At 42.4% G+C, this 21,821-nt stretch overlaps 4 protein-coding genes across 4 annotated transcripts; 2 read left to right on the forward strand and 2 right to left on the reverse strand.

Annotated features, from left to right (window-relative positions):
* Positions 1-2,276: 2,276 nt before the first annotated feature.
* Positions 2,277-7,720, forward strand: LOC310999700 (carboxypeptidase O-like; the record flags this gene model as incomplete). Its single annotated transcript, XM_083990256.1, has 9 exons — positions 2,277-2,344; positions 3,210-3,249; positions 3,370-3,471; positions 3,570-3,674; positions 3,804-3,920; positions 4,846-4,939; positions 5,531-5,733; positions 7,243-7,327; positions 7,408-7,720. The coding sequence occupies 9 exons, from the start codon at positions 2,277-2,279 to the stop codon at positions 7,671-7,673; spliced, it is 1,080 nt and encodes a 359-aa protein (XP_083846382.1). The 3' UTR covers positions 7,674-7,720.
* A 183-nt stretch (positions 7,721-7,903) lies between these two features.
* On the reverse strand, positions 7,904-9,500 carry nudt15 (nudix (nucleoside diphosphate linked moiety X)-type motif 15). The gene is made up of 3 exons (XM_083990278.1): positions 9,282-9,500; positions 8,353-8,549; positions 7,904-8,253 (listed from the first exon to the last, which is right to left on the reverse strand). Exons 1-3 carry the CDS (start codon positions 9,428-9,430, stop codon positions 8,132-8,134), a joined length of 468 nt encoding a protein of 155 aa, XP_083846404.1. The 5' UTR covers positions 9,431-9,500; the 3' UTR covers positions 7,904-8,131.
* Positions 9,501-10,642: 1,142 nt separating this feature from the next.
* On the reverse strand, positions 10,643-11,879 carry LOC311000243 (uncharacterized protein). Its single transcript, XM_083990901.1, has 5 exons — positions 11,809-11,879; positions 11,662-11,721; positions 11,310-11,521; positions 10,963-11,122; positions 10,643-10,884 (listed from the first exon to the last, which is right to left on the reverse strand). The coding sequence occupies exons 1-5, from the start codon at positions 11,852-11,854 to the stop codon at positions 10,736-10,738; spliced, it is 627 nt and encodes a 208-aa protein (XP_083847027.1). The 5' UTR covers positions 11,855-11,879; the 3' UTR covers positions 10,643-10,735.
* A 451-nt stretch (positions 11,880-12,330) lies between these two features.
* On the forward strand, positions 12,331-20,288 carry trim25l (tripartite motif containing 25, like). The gene is made up of 18 exons (XM_083990775.1): positions 12,331-13,096; positions 13,460-13,541; positions 13,673-14,338; positions 14,843-14,938; positions 15,047-15,280; positions 16,646-16,805; positions 16,900-16,932; positions 17,032-17,070; positions 17,162-17,206; positions 17,310-17,363; positions 17,465-17,512; positions 17,631-17,705; positions 18,348-18,557; positions 18,699-18,812; positions 19,046-19,081; positions 19,181-19,249; positions 19,356-19,421; positions 19,694-20,288. The coding sequence occupies exons 3-18, from the start codon at positions 13,706-13,708 to the stop codon at positions 20,266-20,268; spliced, it is 2,487 nt and encodes an 828-aa protein (XP_083846901.1). The 5' UTR covers positions 12,331-13,096; positions 13,460-13,541; positions 13,673-13,705; the 3' UTR covers positions 20,269-20,288.
* Positions 20,289-21,821: the final 1,533 nt, after the last annotated feature.

A 21,821-nucleotide genomic window follows, 5' to 3' on the forward strand; every position in this document is an offset into this window, starting at 1 on the left:
GTCTTAAAAAGTCTTAAAAGCATTGAAATAATACCTTAAAAAGACTTGAAAAAGTCTTGAATTTTGATGTCTGGGTCTTAAAAGCTGTGCTGTATTTAACCTCTCCGTATTGCATTTTTCGTCAAAAGTTGAATTTGTCAACCCGATTATTATTTTTGATCAATGTTCTTCTTGGTGACTTATGGATAGTGGAATAAATCTTGTACTGTGGAGCCTATATGGTATTATCATACAGTGAGATTTTGATATAATGATGCCTGATACGATACTACATTGTTACATCCCTAGCAGAGCACAAAGAGCAGAAAAATAGTAGGATGATACAGTTAATCTACAGTAAATGCTCTGAAATTCAAGGATTTCATTTCTCTTTGCCGGTAGGGCCGTGAAATAGGTATTAATTTTTGATATAAATGGTCTTAAAAAGACTTGAATTTAAACTGAAGGAGACTGAATAACATACCCAGTGTGTTTATAGTACACAGCTTATTAAGTGTACAGATGGTGGAGGTTACCTTAACCTGTCAAGAAATGTCTGTAATGTCATACAGTCTCCCTGAGCACAGTTCATGATGACCATCTTTTGTTTTCGCCTCCTTGTTGAATGAGGTTTATGCCTCTGGTTTATTATGGAGACTAAATTCAAATGTTTTTAAATGTCAAAGAACCTGTTGATGTGCAGTAACTCTTCATTAGTTTGGTCAAAGTCTACCATCTGACTTAACAGGACAATTATGAGCTCCCTGCTCATCCCCTGATAATGATCTTATATAACCACTGTGCCATAGGATACATTTAACTCTGATATCGTGGAGAAAACAACAGCAGAAGATTCCAGTAATTAGCTAGATAAAAGTAGCACTGCAATCTAAAAGTGAGTCTCCAGAAACTACAGATAGCACAGTTTGGCAAACAATCTCCATCAAATACTTTTTACGTCAAGGTTGAGCCATGAATTAAAAAACTTTACAACAAAGACTTGAGCAATTAAAACGTAGCTTTTTGCCAAAGCCTTGATCATATTCCAGTGTCAGACAGCTTCATTCAGAAACACACATACACAAAATAAACCAGTGTCTCCTTCAAACTGCATTAACGTACAATGGAAGCGCAGCAGCAAATGAATACAGAGAACAAACTGCGGCTTGATTTCATGTTATGAGGATATACAGTTAACATTTACATTTGAATTCTCAGCATCAATAAAATGTTCACAGGCAACATGTTTGTTTTCCATTAGAATAAAGTCACAGCTTTCGGCTGGTGAGATTGGATCTTGGCTCGACCCTGTGAAGTGCAGTGAGATAATGTATCTTATGATGTGATACAGTACAAGTAAAATTGATTTGTGCTTCCTATAAAATGCATTTGCTCTTGCAGGTAAATTGTATATTCATGTAAATCCTATTAGACAGGGCGGCCTCCACTAATGCTTTTAAGATGACTACCGTTTCCAATTCAGATCATTAGGAACCAACTTGCACTAATATGGAGCTAACCATTCAAAAGCATATTCCTTCAGTTAAAGCAATTGACGTGCAACACCTTCATTTATGACATTCATAAGTATTAGGTGGACCTTTGCTCTTTTCTAATAGCCTATTTGTGACTTTGACTTAATACACCTTATCTAATCTTCCTCTTCTTTTGTTCTTGTTATAAAAACATGTCGTCCATGTGCAGCTGAACATGATGCTATTGTTGTAGCCTAGCAGACTGGACAAAGCAAACAAATGAAGAAATGGTGTCCTTGTTTTAGGAGGAGACTATGTACAGTAGCTAAGTCACAGAAGTCCTGACGGCTGATCAAACAATCAATCAATCCATAATAGGTGTGTTGAAAATGTGAGAAAAAAGAGTGCTCAGGACTGGATGCAAGGATGAGTTAAAGTTAGCAGTTGAGAAACATGAATGGTCACGTGAAGAAGGTAGATAAGAGAAGTCAAGAAAGGAGCTTACACAGCAGTTCAGTCCGACAACATGTGGCTCATTTTTTCCTACTGTTTTATCAGTTAGTCATTCAAATGACCCTAATAAATACAGTGCCTGGCAGTAAAGCAAACAAACAGTATAAAACCGTCATTACTGACACATTATGTACTCATATGCTCCACCTATAAAGTAGTTAAGGGTCTCAGCCCAGATCAAACATTAACTAATGTTGTACCAGTGATCTGTGGCTGAGGCAAAGGTGTGTCTTTATCTGATGGGTGTCTTCTATAAAGGCTTTACTGAAGTTAGTGCAAACAAGAGGGTTATTTGATCACAACGTGACAATGGTCAACTCTGTAGGACTGAGCCTCATGGTGCTGCTCTCAGCAGTGGGAGCAACAACAATAAAAAGGTGAGTTTTATTCATACAACTGCATTGTTGAAGGGTTTTTGGAGATAAAAGTTTGATTTCTTCTAACATGTACAGTTTAGTATTCAGCAGTTTTCAGAGTTTCAGTTAACTCCGAAAACATTTGACAGATTTATAAATAATTAAAATGTTTGTTATATTATTAATAATATTATGATTGTTGCAGCCAAGTTAATTATTCTGTTGTTCTGTGATTTTGTTTTGGTAAACTCAAGAGCTACACATGATGATGGATATCATAGCCAATGACATTTATTTATTTATTTATTTAAAAGGATGCCAATGGCACAAGCTAGTCTTCCTTGGGTCCGAAGTACCTTACATCGAAAAGAGATGTAAAAAACATATCACATTTTCAATATCATATCAGTCAAATAGACATCTTACTACATCGTGTTTGCAGTAAAACTTACAACAGCACATTGGTGCTGTGAAATCTTACATTTTACACCTTACATTTGATTGCATTTAAACAAGTTGGTAGTAGTCTTAATATCAGTCATTCATTTAATAGGAACAAAACAGATGGGACGAAACAGGGATAAGATATTATACTTGCCAGACTGGATTATTGCTCAGCTGTTAAATAGTGCATTCTTAGATGGTATTTGAATGATGGTATTTGAACATTAGCTTAGTAAAGCATAGTAGTGAGTAAGTAAACTGTGGCTAGTTAGTTTAACAGTTGTAGTTTTAGCTTCATGTGTCATTTTAAAGGAGAGATTTGATCTAAGTAAATCTTTGGGGTCACTGTGAGTGTGACTAATTTTCTACATGTGTGGACACTGGACAGTGGATAAAAATGAGTACATGTGTCTCATGTATTTGCTGTATTTGTGTGAAACAGAGTGGAGCATGACTACTACAAATACCACACCATGCAGGAGGTGAGAACGCCTGACCACTATTCACACTTTGACAAATCATCACATACACACATGCACATGCACATGCACATGCACATGCACTCTGTCTTCTTTCTAATGCGTACATCTGCCTCTCCACAGATCTCCAAATGGATGGCTCAGATTGAAGAGCAGTACTCAGATGTTGTCGAGACAGTTCACTATGGCTTCACCTACGAACACAGGACGATCAGCCTGCTGAAGGTACAGTATTCCCACACGTTTTGAACAGTCAGTTTCACAACCAGAGTGTGGATACTTTGTGTGTTTGTGCTGTGGATTTATTAGAGTTTGTCTTTCAGATTGGTCTGCCCACTGACGAGAAAAAGAAAGCTATCTGGATGGACTGTGGTATCCATGCCAGGGAGTGGATCTCCCCAGCCTTCTGCCAGTACTTTGTCAAACAAGTAAGGGACATGACTTGACTTGACTTTTTTTTTTAAAGAATAATTTATTACCCTAAAGTGTCAGTATTATTTATTGAGTTCCCAGACTACTTTCACATAGGTTTTGTGTTTTTTGCTCTCTTAAATCAGCTTCTAGAAACGTACAAAACAGATCCAAAAGTGGAAGACATGATGAAGAACTTGGACTTCTACGTCACGCCAGTGCTCAACGTGGACGGCTACATGTACTCCTGGAAGGACAACACCGTCAGTGCCTTCATGGATGTTTATCAAATTAATGACTTTTCCAGGGTGCAGCTCATAAAACCACAGATAAAATCTATTACGGCAGTGGCTGTTCAGTTCACCCAAAATTCAAATTTCACTCATTATCTACTCACCCTCATGTCGACTAAGGGCTGGGAGAAGTTTCAGAGTCCTCCGTGCCTTCTCTGAATTACGGGGGGGTCCGCGCAGCAGTTTTTGTCCATATAATGGTTGTGAATGGTGCTCACTTTTCTTGGTCCAAAAAGACACACCAAAAACCATCCAAATACCTCCATAGTGCTCGTCTGTAATGCCCCTCTTGTATTGAAGCCCCGACATGAGAAATTGTTCAGAAAAAAAATTAATAAGTCTGTATTTTAAGCTTGTTTGTAGCGAAAGCTCCCAGTGTCTCAGTTCACTGCTCTTCCTGTGTCAATGCACTGACCGGCGGAACAATTTGTCATGTTGGGGCTTCAATACAAGAGGGACATTACAGACGAGCAGTATGGAGGTATGTGGATAGTTTTTGGTGTGTCTTTTTGGACAAAGAAAAGTGAGCACCATTCACAACCATTATATGGACAAATTCTGCCACGGACCCCCCTGTAACTCAGAGAAGGCACGGAGGACTCTGAAAATTCTCCCAGCCCTTAGTCGACATGAGGGTGAGTACATAATGAGTGAAATTTGAATTTTGGGTGAACTGTCCCTTTAATAAATCATTTACTGATGCTCAAAATGCCCCAAGTACAAAATCATCTCATTTTCAAAATGAGTGGAAGAGTATTTTAAGACAGTAATCAGTGTCAGCATTAAGAATCTGTAGTATGTACAATGTTAAGTGCTGGTTTAATTTATTACCAAATAATTGAAAGATGGATCTGAAGCAGCTGATCTGACTGAGTGAATATAATGACCCGTACAGACTCGACTGTGGAGGAAGAACAGATCACCAGGACCTTCAAACTGCAGCTGTCTTGGCACCGACCTCAACCGCAACTTTGATGCCAACTGGGGCAGTGAGTGCCGTAGCTCTCCATCTGCATTTATACCTATCCATACATGTTTTCACATTTTTACAAGATGTTCCTGAAGTGTCACTACACAATTTGTTGTTAAAGGGATAGTTCACCCAAAATTCAAATTAAGGGCTGGGAGAAGTTTCAGAGTCCTCCGTGCCTTCTCTGAGTTACAGCGGGGCTCCGTGCAGCACTGCATGTCTATGTGATGGTAGCGAATGGGGCTCACTTTTCTTCGTCCAAAAAGACACACCAAAAAACATCCAAATACCTCCATACTGCTCGTCTGTAATGTCCCTCTTGTATTGAAGCCCCGACATGAGAAATTGTTCCGAAAAAAATTAAATAAGTCTATGTTTTAAGCTTGTTTGTAGCGGAAGCTCCCAGCACTGCTCTTCCTGGTCCGTCCAAATCTCGCGCAATTTGTATTGACACCCAGTTCACGGCTTTGAATTTTGGGTGAACTATCCCTTTAAGAGGTAATAATGTTGCACTTTCATTAAGCAGGTACAGTAAAAAGACAGACATTTTAACTTGTGGGAGGAAGTGGTGTTGCGATCATATCTCATTCCGATTCTCCTCCTTTAACAGCAATCGGCGTATCGAGGGACTGCTGCTCACAGATCTACTGTGGGACAGGACCTGTGTCTGAGCCCGAGGCCCAGGCCGTGACTGACTATTTAGGACGCATCAAGGACGACTTCCTGTGTTTCCTCACCATCCACTCCTATGGGCAGCTCCTCTTGCTTCCCTACGGACACCCCAACTTCACCGCCGACAACTACGATGAGCTGGTACTTACCTCTGCTAACACAGCTTCACAATATCCTCCATTATATCACATACAGTAATAAGTCAGGATAGAGAGCATTTTGTGCATCGTTATAAGCTGATTATAATTATCACGGCATGTTTCTACATTAATAAAGAGGCTGCTCTGCCGATTGGAGGATGATAATGTTAATTCTTTTCCAAGGTTTTGGATTTTGGGATACACACAGTACAGTTGAATGATACAGGATTATGTCCATTCGTTTCCCGCTCTTTAGCTTTTGGACTTGGACCACCTGTTAGTGGATGGTCTCAGATGTGTGTCATTTACAGTGGTCACACCCTCAACTCAACAGAACTTCAAGTCATAATAAAAATTTCTCAGGTGGTCCCCACCCAGACAGTTATCATGCTGGAGAGGAGACCAAAGCAGTTTTATCTCCAGGCTGTAAATTTGGAGTGGAGGTTATTTCATTTATTTATCAGCCAATCGTAGATTTTAAAGTCTGAAGTATCAACCTCCTTATTGGCCTCTAAGGTCCAGTATCATATCTTTGCATAATAAGAGTGAATCTCGCCCCTGTACAGACTTTTCAGGAATGAAGACTGCATTTCCCACTGTCATGAAGACGTTTGTCTGGCCGGCGCGTGTAGATTTATTTTGGAAACGGTCGGAAAGAAGACGGGACTTGCTTTTTTTTCTTTTTTAGCAGCGTAATGTATCTATTCGTATCGTTTCATCAGTGGTCCGACCCGACCATGCCTTCCAGAGGTATAGAATTAGTCTACTTAGAAATAGCGTATCTTCACACTGATGGGCTCATTTGCTGTTGTAGGTAACAGAGACACATCAGCAGAAAACAGAGACTTTTGCGTATCCAGTTAAAAGCTCCGTACAGGGGCTTTAACTTCACATAAAATAGCAACGAATAACCAGGAAAACATGAATCAGTTTAATTTAGAAATTTAAAGACAAAATACGCATTAAACAGTAAACATAATAAATCAGTCCGTGCTCCTCTTCTCCTCTCTGCATCAGACATTTCACACTCTACAACCTAGAAACTCAATGAAACATGCCAAACCCATGTTTTCTTAGTCAAGGAATCCAATGGTGACTTCAGAATTGTGCTCATAATCAAGCTGTGGCACCCCCAAGAAGTGGAAAAGGAAATTGTTACTTTAATTCCCGACCCCATGTCAGACGTCCTGGGGAAAAAATACTTTTCTGCATATGATTATATAAACACTGACAAAGGTAAATTAAAACTATAATTCGTACATAAATGTTGTATTTATTACACCATAGGCTGGTAACAGTCAAAAACTCGAATTTCATATATATGGTTGAATATAGAGCAGAGCTGGTGTACCTGCTAAAACCCACTGACCCACAGGTTCAAGACTGAACTGACACAATAAGCTTCCATCCACAGGCACAAAAGTTCACATTCAGCTCAAGATCTCCGCAGCAACTACATCCCTGCACATTTGGGTCACTGCATGACTAAAGCTAATGTTTGCTTCCTCAGATGGAGGTGGGTTTGGGTGCAGCAAAAGCCATCTGGGAGGTTCACGGGAAGAACTACACTGTAGGAACCTCGCCTGACGTGTTATGTAAGTTTACACATCCCCGCTGAGCGTGACAACTTGTTTTGGTTTGGTGACTGAAATAAAAATAAAATCTCTTCCTACAGACCCCAACTCTGGTTCATCTAGAGACTGGGCTCGGATGCAGGGGATCCCACTCAGCTTCACCTTTGAGCTGAGGGATAACGGGACATTCGAATTTGAGCTCCCAGAGGATCAGATCCAGCCGGCCTGTGAGGAAGCCTACAGAGGAGCCATGCACATCATCACCTACGCCCACGATAAGACCTTTAATGGCGCCGTGGCTGCTGCTGCTGCAACCGTGTGGAGCATGCTGTTAGCGCTGTGGGCCACCGGCACCAACGTGATGTGAGGTGGAGAAAACATGACACTGAATATAAGGCTACAAGTCAAGCCGGGTTTTCAAAATCTCACATAAGCAAGATGTTTTTTCAATGGCACTGAAATGAATGACCCTTGGTTCAAACTTTAACAGCTTTAAAGTATAATGTTAATATATCATCAATGTCATTTTGCAGTTAAAAGTTGGTATTGGTGCATTTTATTATTATAAATATTCACATATACTTTATATTTATGTTCTGCTCATATGTGTGTTTTATTTGCTTAAAATTGGAATAAAATCACAGCTGGTGCTTCTTCTTTATTTTGTAACCGTTCAAAATATTGGCAGAAATGACAGTATGTTTTGCATTTGACATTTAAAAGGCAGCAGCTACTGTAATAAAATAATGATAATTAAAAAAAAAAAAAGGAAATGTCCATTTAGCCCCTGAAGGATGATTAGGTTCCTCAATGTAACGTGAAGTTTCAAAGCTGAGTTTCAGTGTTTTTTTCCCCGAACGGCTGGAAGCCCTGTTGTGTCAGAGTGGCCAGCGGCAGGAAGAGCTCCTGCTCTGGAGGAAGCTCATCCCAGGGCGTCCACGTCCAGCCTGAGAGGGAGAGGAGAGGACCACACATCGATTATTATCACCTGCTCAGGTGGCCAAATATGTTTTTTTTTTGTTTTTTTAAAGCCCCACTTCACATACCCTCATTCTTTTCCGGCTCTAAGTTCTCTGGCTCTCCTGACTGCTTCCTGTCCAGGTCTCCCTGCATGAATATGGTGACGTAGTGGTACTGCTCCTCCAGCCTGAAGGAGTTCACCACTGACGCAAAGCGGACGTTCGCCAAACGCACCCCGGCTTCCTCCAGAACCTCCCTGTGAGCGCAGTCCTCCCATGTCTCTCTGTCACACACAGAATCACAGTATGTCACTCCAATGGAGGCGTCACATGCAGTACAGCCCCACCACCACCACCAGGTCACATGAACTGTACATTAACAGCAGCACTCATCCCACCTGACTGCCTCTAACCAGACTACATTTATTATATAGAAACTCAGTGCTAATGAGAACTTATTTGGCAGGAACTTGTAAGAATGCAAATCATCAATATGTCTTATTATTAGTTTATGATTTATAATTTGGTATGAAAGTAAATTACTAAATGTATTTATTATTTCTACAGTGATCATCATAGTGAAACGTGTAAAGATAGATAGATAGATAGATAGATAGATAGATAGATAGATAGATAGATAGATAGATAGATAGATAGATAGATAGATAGATAGATAGACAGACAGACAGACACTTTATTTATCCCGAAGGACATTGAGTTTCTCAGCTGCACAATAAACATCATCATTCAACAGCAAGACATAAAAAGTAGTTTAAAAAAATGAGTGCATAGAGAATAAATACAAACAGTGACAATTATATTGTGGGACATCATTCCCCTCATTCCACAACTCCTCTCCCTCCCCTCCACAAAGCACACGTTTTTGCCACAAGATATGTGTGTTTGAGTGTATTTATATGAAAGTTACTGTTACACATTCATTGCCTCTCCTGTAAACGCTTCACACCCCGGTGTCCCGGTTTTTTTTGTTTTGGTTGTTGTTGTTCTCCACCTACCCAAACTCCAAATGACCACCGGGGAGCTGGTGCTTCCCTTTGCCCACGGCGGTCCTCCGTTTGCCCAGGAGAACACACCCGGGGTGGGCTGAGTCTGTCACCAGCACCCCGACCCCGACCCCGGGCCGTCTGACGGCTTTATCAGACATAAACTTAAAAAAAAAAACGCCTCATAGATCATCCATGTTAGCTAAACTCGCGCGTGCTACCCGGTAGCGCTGTTTATTTGTTGAGGAGGCGCAAGAGGCTTCACCTCTCTGTACTTCCGGTTTCGCTTTAGCGCTCCTTTGGGAAAGCCGTGGATCATAGACGCCGTGGATGTATTATACGATTTCACAATAATAAGAATCCAGGCCAGTCCAGTAGCAGGCAGCAATACTATGCGTTATATTTTGTAACATGATTAATAAGTAGCTGCTATAACTTAACAAATTACACATTATATTGTCACACATGTTCCCATTAGCTGGTTGACTGCAGCACATTTTTGTAATGAAACACTCCTTGGCTATGGTGCTTTAAACTTCACAGTCACAGTCAAATCCTCCATCATTTTATGTAGAATTTGCAGTGATTCCGCTCAGAGGGGTGCAACACTGCCATCTAAGGACAGGATGTGCATACTGTTTATGCTGATAAAACAGTAACTCCTGGAACCATAGACATGTCTATGACTGGAACAGGTCGGCTATAATCCATAGACTGTAAAAAGCTATAATCACTGCTCTTATCAGTTGTAAATCATTGTATCTTTGACTTCTCCGTTTGATATAACAGGAGATATCCGACTGAACATGTGGCACAACATGTGACAACAGTCAGAGAGGTTGGATGAGAAGTTGTTGTCGCTCTCAAGTACACAAACACTAAGCAGAGATTTCAGACTTTTACACTTTCAATTTTATTATATATGATTTTTAAAAACCGGACTTTTGCCTCATAGTGAGCAAATCGACAAATCAAGATTGTGTTTCAGTGTTTTTATGAAAAAATTAGCTTTGATGATTAATTAATAGAAAAAATAAATTACACCCTGATGAAGGCGTCTGCTGCTACAAGGCATAGTTCCCTAGAAATTCATAATTAACTTTCCAAACAGTCCTTCAGATAGGTCCTGATCAATAATAAATGAAACAGTCAGAGTTAACCCAAGCTTTAACTGATGGTTTTTAATTAAACACATTTCAAATGACAATCAATTCAGGTATTTAATTAAAGAAATACAGGAAGAAGATACAAAATGGATGAGTAAGAGAGCAGACTGAGTTTTGTCCTTGAGCGAGAACGATATTTCAGTTTTTGAATTTGTAATGAAATAACAGTCAGTAATTACAGTTTTTAACTTTTCAATATTCACCCACCAGTATTTTTCTAACATGTAGAGATCAATGCTGCTGCAAAAAGGCAGACTTTAATTAATGAACTGTATAAAAAGTGTGTTTGAGCTTGTTGGATCAATTCACTGCCACATGTTCAACACCCACCACTTCTTCTCTCCTCCTGGCCTCATCCCTCTCTCCTGCCTGCTGCAGCCACTTCTTCACCACCGACTCCACTGCTTCGTCTGCAGCTCTGGCACAAACACTGTTCCTCCTCACCGCATCTGGAGATGAAAAACTTAAAGATGTCTTTAGGTGCAACTGGCTGTGCCAGAGTGAATGTGTTTTTTTTTTTTACTTACCGTTAACAATGTCCTTCAAACATGAAGATGCAAAGGACACTTTGTTATTTTTCCCCCTCCAGTCCATTCTCTGTGCGAATGTATTGGACAGAATCCTCTCCAGTATCCTCTGTACTGTTTGATCAATTGGACGTCCATCAGTGTCCCCAAAAAAGCTGATCTGAAACCACAGATATCACAGATACTGACAGTTTTATAAGTGCTAGTCACATACCCTTATAAACAAGTTTCTGTTTTTTCTGTCTCCTCTGCTCTCTAAGTATTACTGTACTTATTAATCAAATACCACTAATGACCTCACTACATTTTGTCAGTGTGGGGCTCAACCCATCAAGATAACTCCTTACAAGCTGATTCTTTAACCCCGGGGTTTGACTGAGCTTCAGCTCCAGGTTAACGAGTCCTTCCTCATCTGTGATGGGGAACACGGCCCTCAGATCCGCCTCAGCCGAGTCATTGTTCGTGTTGTCCGTGTTGGTGAGTTTCAGCAGCAGCTGCAGCATCTGGTTCTGCTGCTGCTGCAGGTCTCTCAGCTGGCTCAAGATCTCCAGCTCCACTGCTGTGAAAAAAGTATAAACACACTCACAGCACAGGAAAGTTGTTGTAAATAATGAAAAATAAAAAAAAATGACGATTGAAACTTTTTTCAGTCATCATTTTTAGTGCTAATTATTCATTAACATGACTGAATCTGCTTACGAGTGGGACTGTGATGACAATCTGGTCTATACACAGCTGATTCAGTCACATCGATGTTGCCTGTGAAAATGAAAGACAATCAATAGATCAATATACATTACTTGAACACATGGACAAAACTTCATTATAAACAAGAAGTAGATTTACGTTTGTGTTTCATTTTCATGTGGATGTTGAGGCAGGTTTTACTCATCACCACACTGCACTGTGGACACGCTGGAAGTTTGTTCGGACCTGTTTTTGATGGACACGGCTCATCAGTCGCTGGGGGTGCCACCATGTTTGACAGAGCATCCGAGCTCCATGCTGCTGCTGCTGCATAATCACCTTCACATGAGCTCAGTGTGTCACTGATAGCAGCACGGCTACGACTCAGATCTGCAGCAGGCTGCCCCCCTGATGATGCTGATGGAGGCTGCAGCTTCTCAGCATCATCATTACAACCCTGCACCGTGAGGCCGGGGCCGTCTGACGGATCTGACCCGTGTTTTCTGTTCAGATGATGAACAAACTGGCTGCGATTCAGGAACAGCTTCTCACAGAAACAATGGAAATGAGCTAGTGGCCGACATCCCAGGTTGCACTTGTAGATGCTGAACCCTGTGGGTGGAGGAAAAAGTCTTATTAGGAGTCATAACAACAACTTCATCAAAGATTGATTCTGAATTATTATGTATTATACATGATAAAATACTTGTTTATGAATATCCCTAAATTATAACATTTTCTCTCATTGTTTCCTGATATATCTCGAGCTGATTCGTGAGCAATTTTACCTTTAAAGTGAACAGCTCTTGTGAGATGACACCTGAGATGTCTAAGGACTTTATATCTGTGCGCTGGCTTGTAGACATGAGGACTGCAGAGAGGACAGTGGTACAACATGCAGCACTGAGAGCATCTGTGCACCGGCGGCAGCTGGCTCTCCTCCTGGATGGTGATGTGGTGCTGGGGGGGGGGGGGGGGGATGAGCAGAAAATACAGCAATATAAAGAAAACAGTACTTTATAAATGTTATTAAATGTAACAGAGGACAAAACCCCTCTAGACAACTCATACAAAGTTATTCTGTGATACAAAAACAAAGATTTACTGAGAGGGGACATGTTTACTCAGGGGCTAGTTTTAGCAGGAAGCTAACACACACAGCCGGTCCTCACACAGGGAAATGGTTTGATATGGAAACAGCTTCATTACCTGTGACATTTAAGCCAGAGACAGCTCTCACTTCCTGCCTGACAGGACAAGTCAAACCCACACTGGCGTGGCTTTAACCTGATGACTGTTTGTCTCTGTTTCCTCCAGTAAAACCGAGTCGGACTGTGTGTTTGTGTGTGTGTGTGTGTGTGTGGCTGCTGGGCTCAGACACGGGCGCCCTCTACTGGCTGGGTGGACTCACTTTTAGTGAGAGGACACATCACATACAGATACTGAGGTATTTGCCACTAGTTACAGACATTAATATACTGTAATGAAATGCCAGATTAACCTTTGTAACTTGGGACCCCTTATATATATAAAAAAAAAGCTGTATCTACAAGCCCTTGGTTGCATTTTGATGAGTTGTGTACAGTTTAAACAAAGAGATAATTTCCAACTAAACCTCTAAGATGATGGGTAAAAAGTATGATTACAAAAAAAAAAACACACACACACACAAATTGGTCAAGCAGATTTTTACAGGGCCAGGCTCCTAAATTTGAAACTGTGTGAATGAAACTAGCATCTGTGATTGACCTACAGTGAAATGATAAAATGATTGGTCTATTCACACCTTTATTTTCCTGGTATTCAACAGTTTCTCACCAACACCCGTTTTCCTGGCTAGACCTGCCTGGTGGCTCTGGCCCCACCCTGCCCATCTCTTCTGTCTTTATCAGGTGAGAGCAGCGCAGCATTTCCTCCTGTGACACCGACCTCCTCACATCTCTGGGGCTTTCCTCCTCCACTTTCTGCTTCATATGTGTCTGATTTAAACTTCTCACTGCTGCTAACCAACCGTCTCTCTCAGTTTCTTCCTTTGGTTTTGCCTGACCTCGTCACCATGAGTCTGTGGACGGAGGAGCAGTTCAACTGCCCCGTGTGCCTGGACCTCCCCAACGATCCAGTTACCATCCCCTGTGGGCACAGCTACTGCATGGGCTGCATCAAGGATTACTGGTCCAAAGACGACCCCAAAGGGATCTACAGCTGCCCCCAGTGCCGCCAGACCTTCTGCCCTAAGCCCTCCCTGTCCAGGAACACCATGCTGGCCGATGCTGTGGAGCAGCTTCGCAAGGGAGCTCGCATTTCTGACGTGCGTGAGTCTATTCGGGTTGCCCGTGGAGGTGCCCCCTCCTCCAAATCCAAATCCAAGTCCAAAGGGAAGCTGTCCTCCTCCGCAGTGCCGTGCGACATGTGTAAAGGAGAGCCGCGAGCAGCGGTGAAGAGCTGCCTGGTGTGTATGAGCTCCTACTGCGAAGCCCACCTGAAGCCCCACCAGACCAAGAAGGCCCTGAATAAGCACGAGCTCATCGCACCCACGAGCAACCTGGCCGAGAAGATCTGCACCCAGCACAAGTACCTGCAGGAGTTCTGCTGCCGCCAGTGCAAGACCTTCGTCTGCTGGCTCTGCACCAGCAACCAGCACAAAGGCCACGACTGTGTGTCCACCAAGGCCGAGCGCATGGAGAAACAGGTGGGCAGAGGGCAAACCAGCCACTAACCAGGGTGTATCAGTGCTGTGTATCAAATTCAAGTGTTTACTCTCAGTGAGTGGTGTAAATTATACAATGAAAGAACATTCAACCACAGCCTTATGAATGTAAATAGTACAGTTGTGGTGTTATTATACTGTAGATATAGATAGATTGTTATTATTATCATTATTGTCCATTTAAAGTCCAATTTTTACTTGCTTGAGAACATGACAAACAGAAATTGTGTCCATAAACAACCTGCAGTGTAAAGATGGCAGCTGTAACGCTGTGTGTAGTGTCATTGTCTGTGCTTTTGTTTGTGACGGAGCAGCTGAGGACGTGTCTGTCTACATTCCTGTCCACTCCTCCACCCTCTCACTCACGCTTCCTCCTGCTGTGTCACTCTCTACACAGCAGTTTTCCTCCTGCTGGTGTTTTGTCCTGTGTGAGAGTTGACAGGAATGTGTTTTGGATGTCATGTCTTGGATTTTGTCCCTCTGCAGAAAGTGCTGTCAGAAATACAGACGGAGAACCAGCAGAGGCTGAAAGACAGAGAGCAGGAGCTGAAAGATCTGAAGAAGGTGATGGAGGAGATGAAGGTCAGTCACCGTGCTTTTTCCACCATGACATCGTAAATCCCAGTAACTGTGTACACTTTCCTCTCACCTACTGGAATCTCCTTGTCTCCTGCTCCCTTGGTGGCACAGCGCTCTTCAAACCGGGTGCACGACGACACGGAGCACGTGCTGACGGAGCTGCAGCGCTCGGTGGAGCGTCTGCAGGAGCTGCTGGAGGAGGCGCTGGATCAGGCCAACATGGAGAAGATGGGTCAGGCCCAGGATGTGGCCGAGAACCTGGAGGCGGAGATCAAGGAGCTGAGGAGGAGGGACACGGAGATGAAGGACCTGAGTCGCTGTGAAGACCACATTCACTACCTGCAGGTCAGACCACCGGGCACCACCACATTTCAACATGTTCAGTTGTGTGTGTTTTGGGTGGGATGCAGTATTTCAAACCTTTATACCTATAAAAAAAAAACTATAAAAAACACAAAACAATTATAAGCAATGCACACACTATGATCAACAAGTGTCAGAATCAGAAATACATTGAGCAGACACAAGGAGAACAGCATATACATTTAGGGTCACAGCTTCATGGAAGGCAAGTACATTCAGTGTAAAAAACAAAGTCTAAGAGACTTCGGAGGACTCCACTGGAATAAACTGTTTCAGTTTGAGTGAGTAGGGGGCAAAGAAGCTAAAAGCTTTCTTTCCTCCCTCAGTATTTACACGTGGAATGTCTAGTCTGACGAATGAAGCTGAGCGGGTGGGTCAATCAATCAATCAATCAATCAATCAATCAATCAATCAATCAATCAATCAATCAATCAATCAATCAATCAATCAATCAATCAATCAATCAATATCCTTTATTTAACCAGGTAAAAAACTCATTGAGATTTAAAACCTCTTTTCCAAGAGTGACCTGGCCAAGACGGCAGCACACAAACAGCTCAGTTGCACATCACACAAGACTCAAATAATACAATCACACATTGTCTTGGTAGACTGAAGTGTAACAAAGATGTTAAGTAGGTTGGGAGCTTCCCAATCAGTGCTTTGTATATAAACAAGAGGCAATGTTGCTCTCTATGAGAAGAGAGAGAAGACCAACCCACTCTTTCATATAGGACACAATGATGGGTGGAGAACCCAACGCCTGTAATAAAATGTACAGCCCTGTGAAACACTGCATCACTGTGAACATGCATCAAAATGCATCTTCAATTGAATTGCATTATGGGAAATGTAGGCTAGAGTTTAATATTTTAACCACAGTTTATTGCACATGTTGTTAGTTTTACAAACTGAAAAATGAAACAAAAATGAAAACAAAATGGAATAAAAAAGTAATGTAACAGAAAAGGTAAAAGAAAGAAGAGGATGTATACATATATATACTTGTATGTTTATACACATACACACATGCATCAACCCACATACCTGTATATAATCTGAGCATCTATGCACACTTATAAAACCCACATAACAAAAATATTTACATTAGTTGCATCAATTCTGACCATTTTTTGTCTCTTGTTGGCCTCAGACTTTACAAAACTGAGTTAACGTTCATCATCTCCTGCATAGTTTGGATTGAGTTTCCTCTCATGATATACAAACAGGATGTCGTTTGCCTTTCATGCCATCACATGCACCCAGGTTAATGAGGCTTGATGATCACAGTTGATGGATGCGCATTTCCTCTGAGAGTCGAACCATGTTTTTTTTTTCCCCCCTCAGACGTACGAGTCCATGTGCAGTCCCTTGGAGACGGGGGACCTGCCCACTGTGGTGGTCAATCCTGAAGCCTCCTTCGAGCCCGTACGTGAGGCTATCCTGGACCTCAGGGAGCGAGTGGAGGACCTGTGCAACCAGGAGCTGGGCAAGATCACCAAACAAGGTCAGCCCCCCCCCCCAAGAGTCTTTTCTTGTCTATGTGCCATCTCTTCCTCTCGTGTTCTATCATTATAACTTTATTGTCTGTTCTTCTCCAGTTAACGACACAACACTGTTCACTCTGGGAGACGGTAAACTCAAAATATGTTTCTATTCAACACAAACTTTAATTAAATTGTGGTTGTGTTGAGCTTTGTTGATTGATAGCGACTTCCTCTTGTCTCTTACAGCCAACAAGAATGCAGGGCCGCGGGCAGGGATATTGAAACGTGAGTTGTGGATTTAACATAGAACTGAATTGCATTTTCCATACTCTCATTATTCTTATTAATCAAATAATTTATTTGTGATTTTCTTTAGTGTTTGCTGGTTTGGGTGCCCGCACCACAAACAGCCGATCTCCAGGTTGGTTCTTTCTTCTTTTTTCTTTGGTCCACCATCATTGCATCTCTTCACTTTGTCGTCCTTTGATATAAATTTGTGTCTTTTCATTCATTCATTCTCACAGCTCCTACAGCCAGTGTCTCAGTGGGAGCGCGGAGCACAGACAGACGAGGACCTGGTACTGACATTCAATAGAACATAGATACAGTATACATACACAGCAATATTAAAAGCAGTTCAATATGTTTTTTAGTTAACATTGAATATTGGTTTATCCAGGTATTGGCCTCAGAAGTCAAGATGTGAGGAGCAGGAATACACCACGAGGTGAGACTTGATGCTGTTGAATTAAACAGAAAACTACTATAAACTACACTGAAACCGGCAGTAAAAAAAACTATGTGAACATGTTTTAAAAGTTTTCCCTTCCGTGTTGCAGACAGAGACAGAGACAGAGACAGAGACAACACGAGCTCCCCCAGGCTGCGGGACAGACAGAGGAGAGAGGAGAGGGAGCCAGGTTTGTCCCGTACATCTCTTTGAAACATTAAAGGGATAGTTCACCCAAAAATCCAACTGCACTCATTATCTACTCACCCTCATGTCGACTAAGGGCTGGGAGAAGTTTCAGAGTCCTCCGTGGTTTCTCTGAGTTACAGGGGGTCTCGGCGTAGCAGTGCATGTCCATATAACGGTTGCAAATGGATAGCACTTTTCTTCGTAACAAAAAGACACACCAAAAAACATCCAAATACCTCCATGCTGCTCGTATGTAATGTCCGTCTTGTACTGAAGCCCCGAAATGCCAAATTGTTCTGAAACAAATTAAATAAGTCTATATTTCAAGCTTGTTTGTAGCGGAAGCTCCTCTTCCTGGTCCATCCAAATCTCGCGAGTGGTGTTTTGGTGTGTCTTTCTCATTTGCAACCGTTATATGGACATGCACTGCTACGCCGAGACCCCCTGTAACTCAGAGAAGCCACGGAGGACTCTGAAACTTCTCCCAGCCCTTAGTCGACATGAGGGTGAGTGGATAATGAGTGCAATTTGAATTTTGGGTGAACTATCCCTTTAAAAGACAAAGCTTCGTGTTGCTTCCAGCTGAGGAATATCACTAAATGTAAGCCTCCAGTGTCTCAAACCCTGATCTAACATCTCACAGTGAGGGAGACCAGCACCAGACCCAGTCCCAGACCAGAACCCAGTCCAACTCCCAGTCGCAGAGAGTCGCTCTGGAGCAGGATCACTCAGAGCCAGGATGCTCCTGCTGCTGCAGCTCCGACCCCGACTCCAATCCCAGCTCCTGTTCCTGCTCCGACTCCAGCTCCAGCTCCAGCTCCAGCTCCAACTCCAGCTCCAGCATTATCTGGAGGTATACTATAAAGTTTAAACCCTCATGGAAAGCCTTTGCTGTCACCAACTGGCCAAAGCTGTACATTGCAGCACTGACAAACACCTTTTATTTTCCATCTCTCTGCTCTGTCACCTCCTCCTGGTTTGTTTGTTTGTTTAGCTTTCAGTCGGATGGCGTCCATCGGCAGCATCAGCAGCATCTTCCGCTCCCGGCGCGGCATCAACCAGGCGACACCAGTTGCCAACAACGCAACATCTGCAGCAGGAAACCCTTGTAAGTCCTCCTGACTACAACTCCCATGATGTGTCCCTGCAACTAGAAACTCATTAGAAATGTTCATTCAAACAAGGATCTCATCTAAATCACTGCTGCCCTGAATCTACCTTATGAATTGTTGTGTTAGAGTTTCACAGATGCTGCACGACACATTTGACTTGACTAGAGTTGAATAATGTGAACGTCATATTTTCACTGTCTAAGTGTATGTGTCTGTTGATCCTCAACAGGGGGGATGGCTTCTCTGTCTGAGACACCCACAGAAAGTAAGATTAAAGTCTCATTGGCACCTTCAGTCTAATTGTTTGAAGATATATTGTATGTAATACTAATGTGTCTAACTTTTGTTTCCTCACATTTCATAGTTAACCCCGGTCTCTTCTTGGACACGCCCACCCCTGACGCCATGAATCATGCTCCTGCCTTCCCTGCATGTGAGTAACATGAATAAAAATCCTCAAAAATATGAAAATGCATGCTGCAAAGTGTGTGAAACAAAGAAAAATCTAAACGTGTTTGTTCATTTTACTGATTTTCCAGTGAGAGAAATCAACTTAGACAGCATCCAAGCCCCAGAGCCCAGGACCAGAGAGGAGTTCCTGCAGTGTGAGTCTCCACCGCTCCGATATTAAAGGGATAGTTCACCCAAAATTGAAATTTCACTCATTATCTACTCACCCTCATGTCGACTAAGGGCTGGGAGAAGTTTCAGAGTCCTCCGTGAAAAGAAAAATACAAAGAGGAAATATATGATAAAAAAATATCCTACAATATCTAAAACAATAAAAATATACACTACTAGTGCAAAGGAGCAGCCAAGACGTAAGTTAAATACAGTTGGAGTAATGCTCTGAATATCAACACTCTCTGTCTCTTAGACTCTGTGAGTTTGACCCTTGACCCCAACACGGCCCACCGGCGGCTGGCTCTGTCCGACGGCGACACCAAGGCCACGCTGCAGGGAGCGGCGCAGCCCTACGCCGACGCTCCGCAGCGCTTCGACGGATGGACGCAGGTGATGTGCCGCAGCCCGCTGTACGCCCAGCGCTGCTACTGGGAGGCGGAGTGGCGAGGCCGCGGGTCCTCCATGGGCGTGGCGTACGGCTCGCTGGCCAGGAAGGGCTCGGACGGCCGGGCGGGGCTCGGCTACAACGCCCAGTCCTGGACCCTGGAGCTGTCGGACACCTGCTGCTCCGCCATGCACGACAACGACAAGAGGGACATCCCCGTCACCTACTCCCCCCGCCTGGGCGTCTACCTGGATCTGTCCACGGGGACGCTGGCTTTTTACAGCGTGGCGGAGAGCATGACGCACCTCCACACCTTCCGCGCCAACTTCACCCAGCCGGTCTACGCCTGCTTCGGCGTGGGGAGCGGGGTCGGAGTCGGTCTGGACTTTGCCCTCGGCCAGTTCTCCTCCAGCTCTGACAGCATTAGGATCTGTCCCATGTGAAGAAGAAACAGATTCAAACCGACACAATGACTGAAAGCGTTTGTAAAGTTTTCGTTGTAAGCTACCCGATCCCTTTTCTCCCTGAAATGCACTTCTAGGGATGTCACGATTATACATTTTCTTGGTACGATTATTGTCAGAGAAATAATTACGGTGTTACGATGATCACACTTATTGTGCATTAATTAATTTCACAACGCTATGAATGTGTAAAATCAGTCAATCAATCAAAATCAATCAAAATGTATTTGTATAGCACTTTACAATAGCCACACGGTACCCAAAGAGAGTCAAAAATACAGTACAAATATACAAATACAGTCAAAAATATAATTACATTACTCATTGTTTACACAAAATATTTCAAGTATCTATTAATATATGACCAGTTATTAACCCCCCAGGGGAAGTGTTTGAAATATTCAGGTAATAAATTGTCATTTATACCAAATGTTTTTTTAAATCGTTTTTTGTTTTGTTTTGACACACTAACATCTAAATTCTTACCAATTCAATGTTACATTAGTAAAATGGACCAGTATCTGTGCATTTACCGTTATTTTGACCACATCTGCTGATATGGTTCCTACATAATCTTATTTGGGAAGTGACGATATTTAGGAATCTTTGCGATTAATTAATTGTGGCGTTTAATACCACGATTAATTGTGAAAATAAGTAATCGTGACATCCCTAATGTCTACACAAAAAAACAAACACTATATTATTTACAACTGTGAGTGATCATGTCACTGTTGCTCTCTGAAATATCCTAAAAGCCACTGGATGGACTGTATTGTTGTTTTGCATTTCCCGACTGAAGATCCTGCACAACCATGATCCAAACCCAGTGATATTGAGATTTGGCCTGATTTGACCTCTTTATGTTTCACTATCTCCCTGGTTTATCATGTGTTTTAGTGCTTTGAGATTTGCTGACCTCAGATAAATCCTGTTGTACACCTGCAACCTGATTCTAATCAACCACAACAGCTGCACAATACCCTTGAGCAGGATTAATAATCTTAATAAATGAATTGTAATTTATGACTATAGCTGTTATAAAAGGCCAGTAAAGTATAGAGTACAATATTTCTCTCCGGTTTGTGTTGCATAAATTGGTTATTTACAATAACAAAGTGTTATTTGACTGTATGGAAAGAATGTAAAAGTTGCCTCTAGTGAGTCTCATTGCCTGAACTGAACTCACAGGTGTGCAGCTTAATTGTAAGTTTCAGTTCATGTGCTGTTGTGTTTATTCTTGCAATCTTCGGAGTTGTCCTCAGTGGAAACAGATATGGTTTATTTAGAAGCATTAGAGACATTACCTCATGGTCCAGGTCCAAGTCTTGTTGCAGTGTGACCATGGAGCAGATACCGACCCGGGTTTACCACGATGGAGGACACGACCAGCTGCTCACGAACTTCAGCTCAACTGGGACCAGGCTTTTCTCCCCTGCTGTGTGTAAGTAACTTGATGGCTGCGTAGTGTTACATGTCTACTGAAAAAAGGATAAAAACTGCACATGAGTCAGAAGCTTTTTTTTTTCCCC

Source organism: Trachurus trachurus (genome assembly GCF_905171665.1).
Source record: "Trachurus trachurus genome assembly, chromosome: 2".
Classification (NCBI taxonomy): Eukaryota; Metazoa; Chordata; class Actinopteri; order Carangiformes; family Carangidae; genus Trachurus; species Trachurus trachurus.

Bases quoted from the DNA above. Each gene is read 5' to 3' on its own strand.
- nudt15 (XM_083990278.1), bottom strand. From the start codon at position 9,430: ATGTCTGATAAAGCCGTCAGACGGCCCGGGGTCGGGGTCGGGGTGCTG. The intron at 8,550-9,281 runs GTAGGTGGAGAA...TGTGTGTGACAG, and splicing joins GGTGGTCATTTGGAGTTTGG to AGAGACATGGGAGGACTGCG. The intron at 8,254-8,352 runs GTATGTGAAGTG...TCTCCCTCTCAG, and splicing joins AGAGCCGGAAAAGAATGAGG to GCTGGACGTGGACGCCCTGG.
- LOC311000243 (XM_083990901.1), bottom strand. From the start codon at position 11,854: ATGAGTAAAACCTGCCTCAACATCCACATGAAAATGAAACACAAAC. The intron at 11,522-11,661 runs GTAAGCAGATTC...CTTTTTTCACAG, and splicing joins TTGTCATCACAGTCCCACTC to CAGTGGAGCTGGAGATCTTG. The intron at 11,123-11,309 runs GTAAGGAGTTAT...CTGTGGTTTCAG, and splicing joins CGGGGTTAAAGAATCAGCTT to ATCAGCTTTTTTGGGGACAC.
- trim25l (XM_083990775.1), top strand. From the start codon at position 13,706: ATGAGTCTGTGGACGGAGGAGCAGTTCAACTGCCCCGTGTGCCTGGAC. The intron at 15,281-16,645 runs GTCAGACCACCG...TTCCCCCCTCAG, and splicing joins ACCACATTCACTACCTGCAG to ACGTACGAGTCCATGTGCAG. The intron at 18,813-19,045 runs GTAAGTCCTCCT...GATCCTCAACAG, and splicing joins ATCTGCAGCAGGAAACCCTT to GGGGGATGGCTTCTCTGTCT.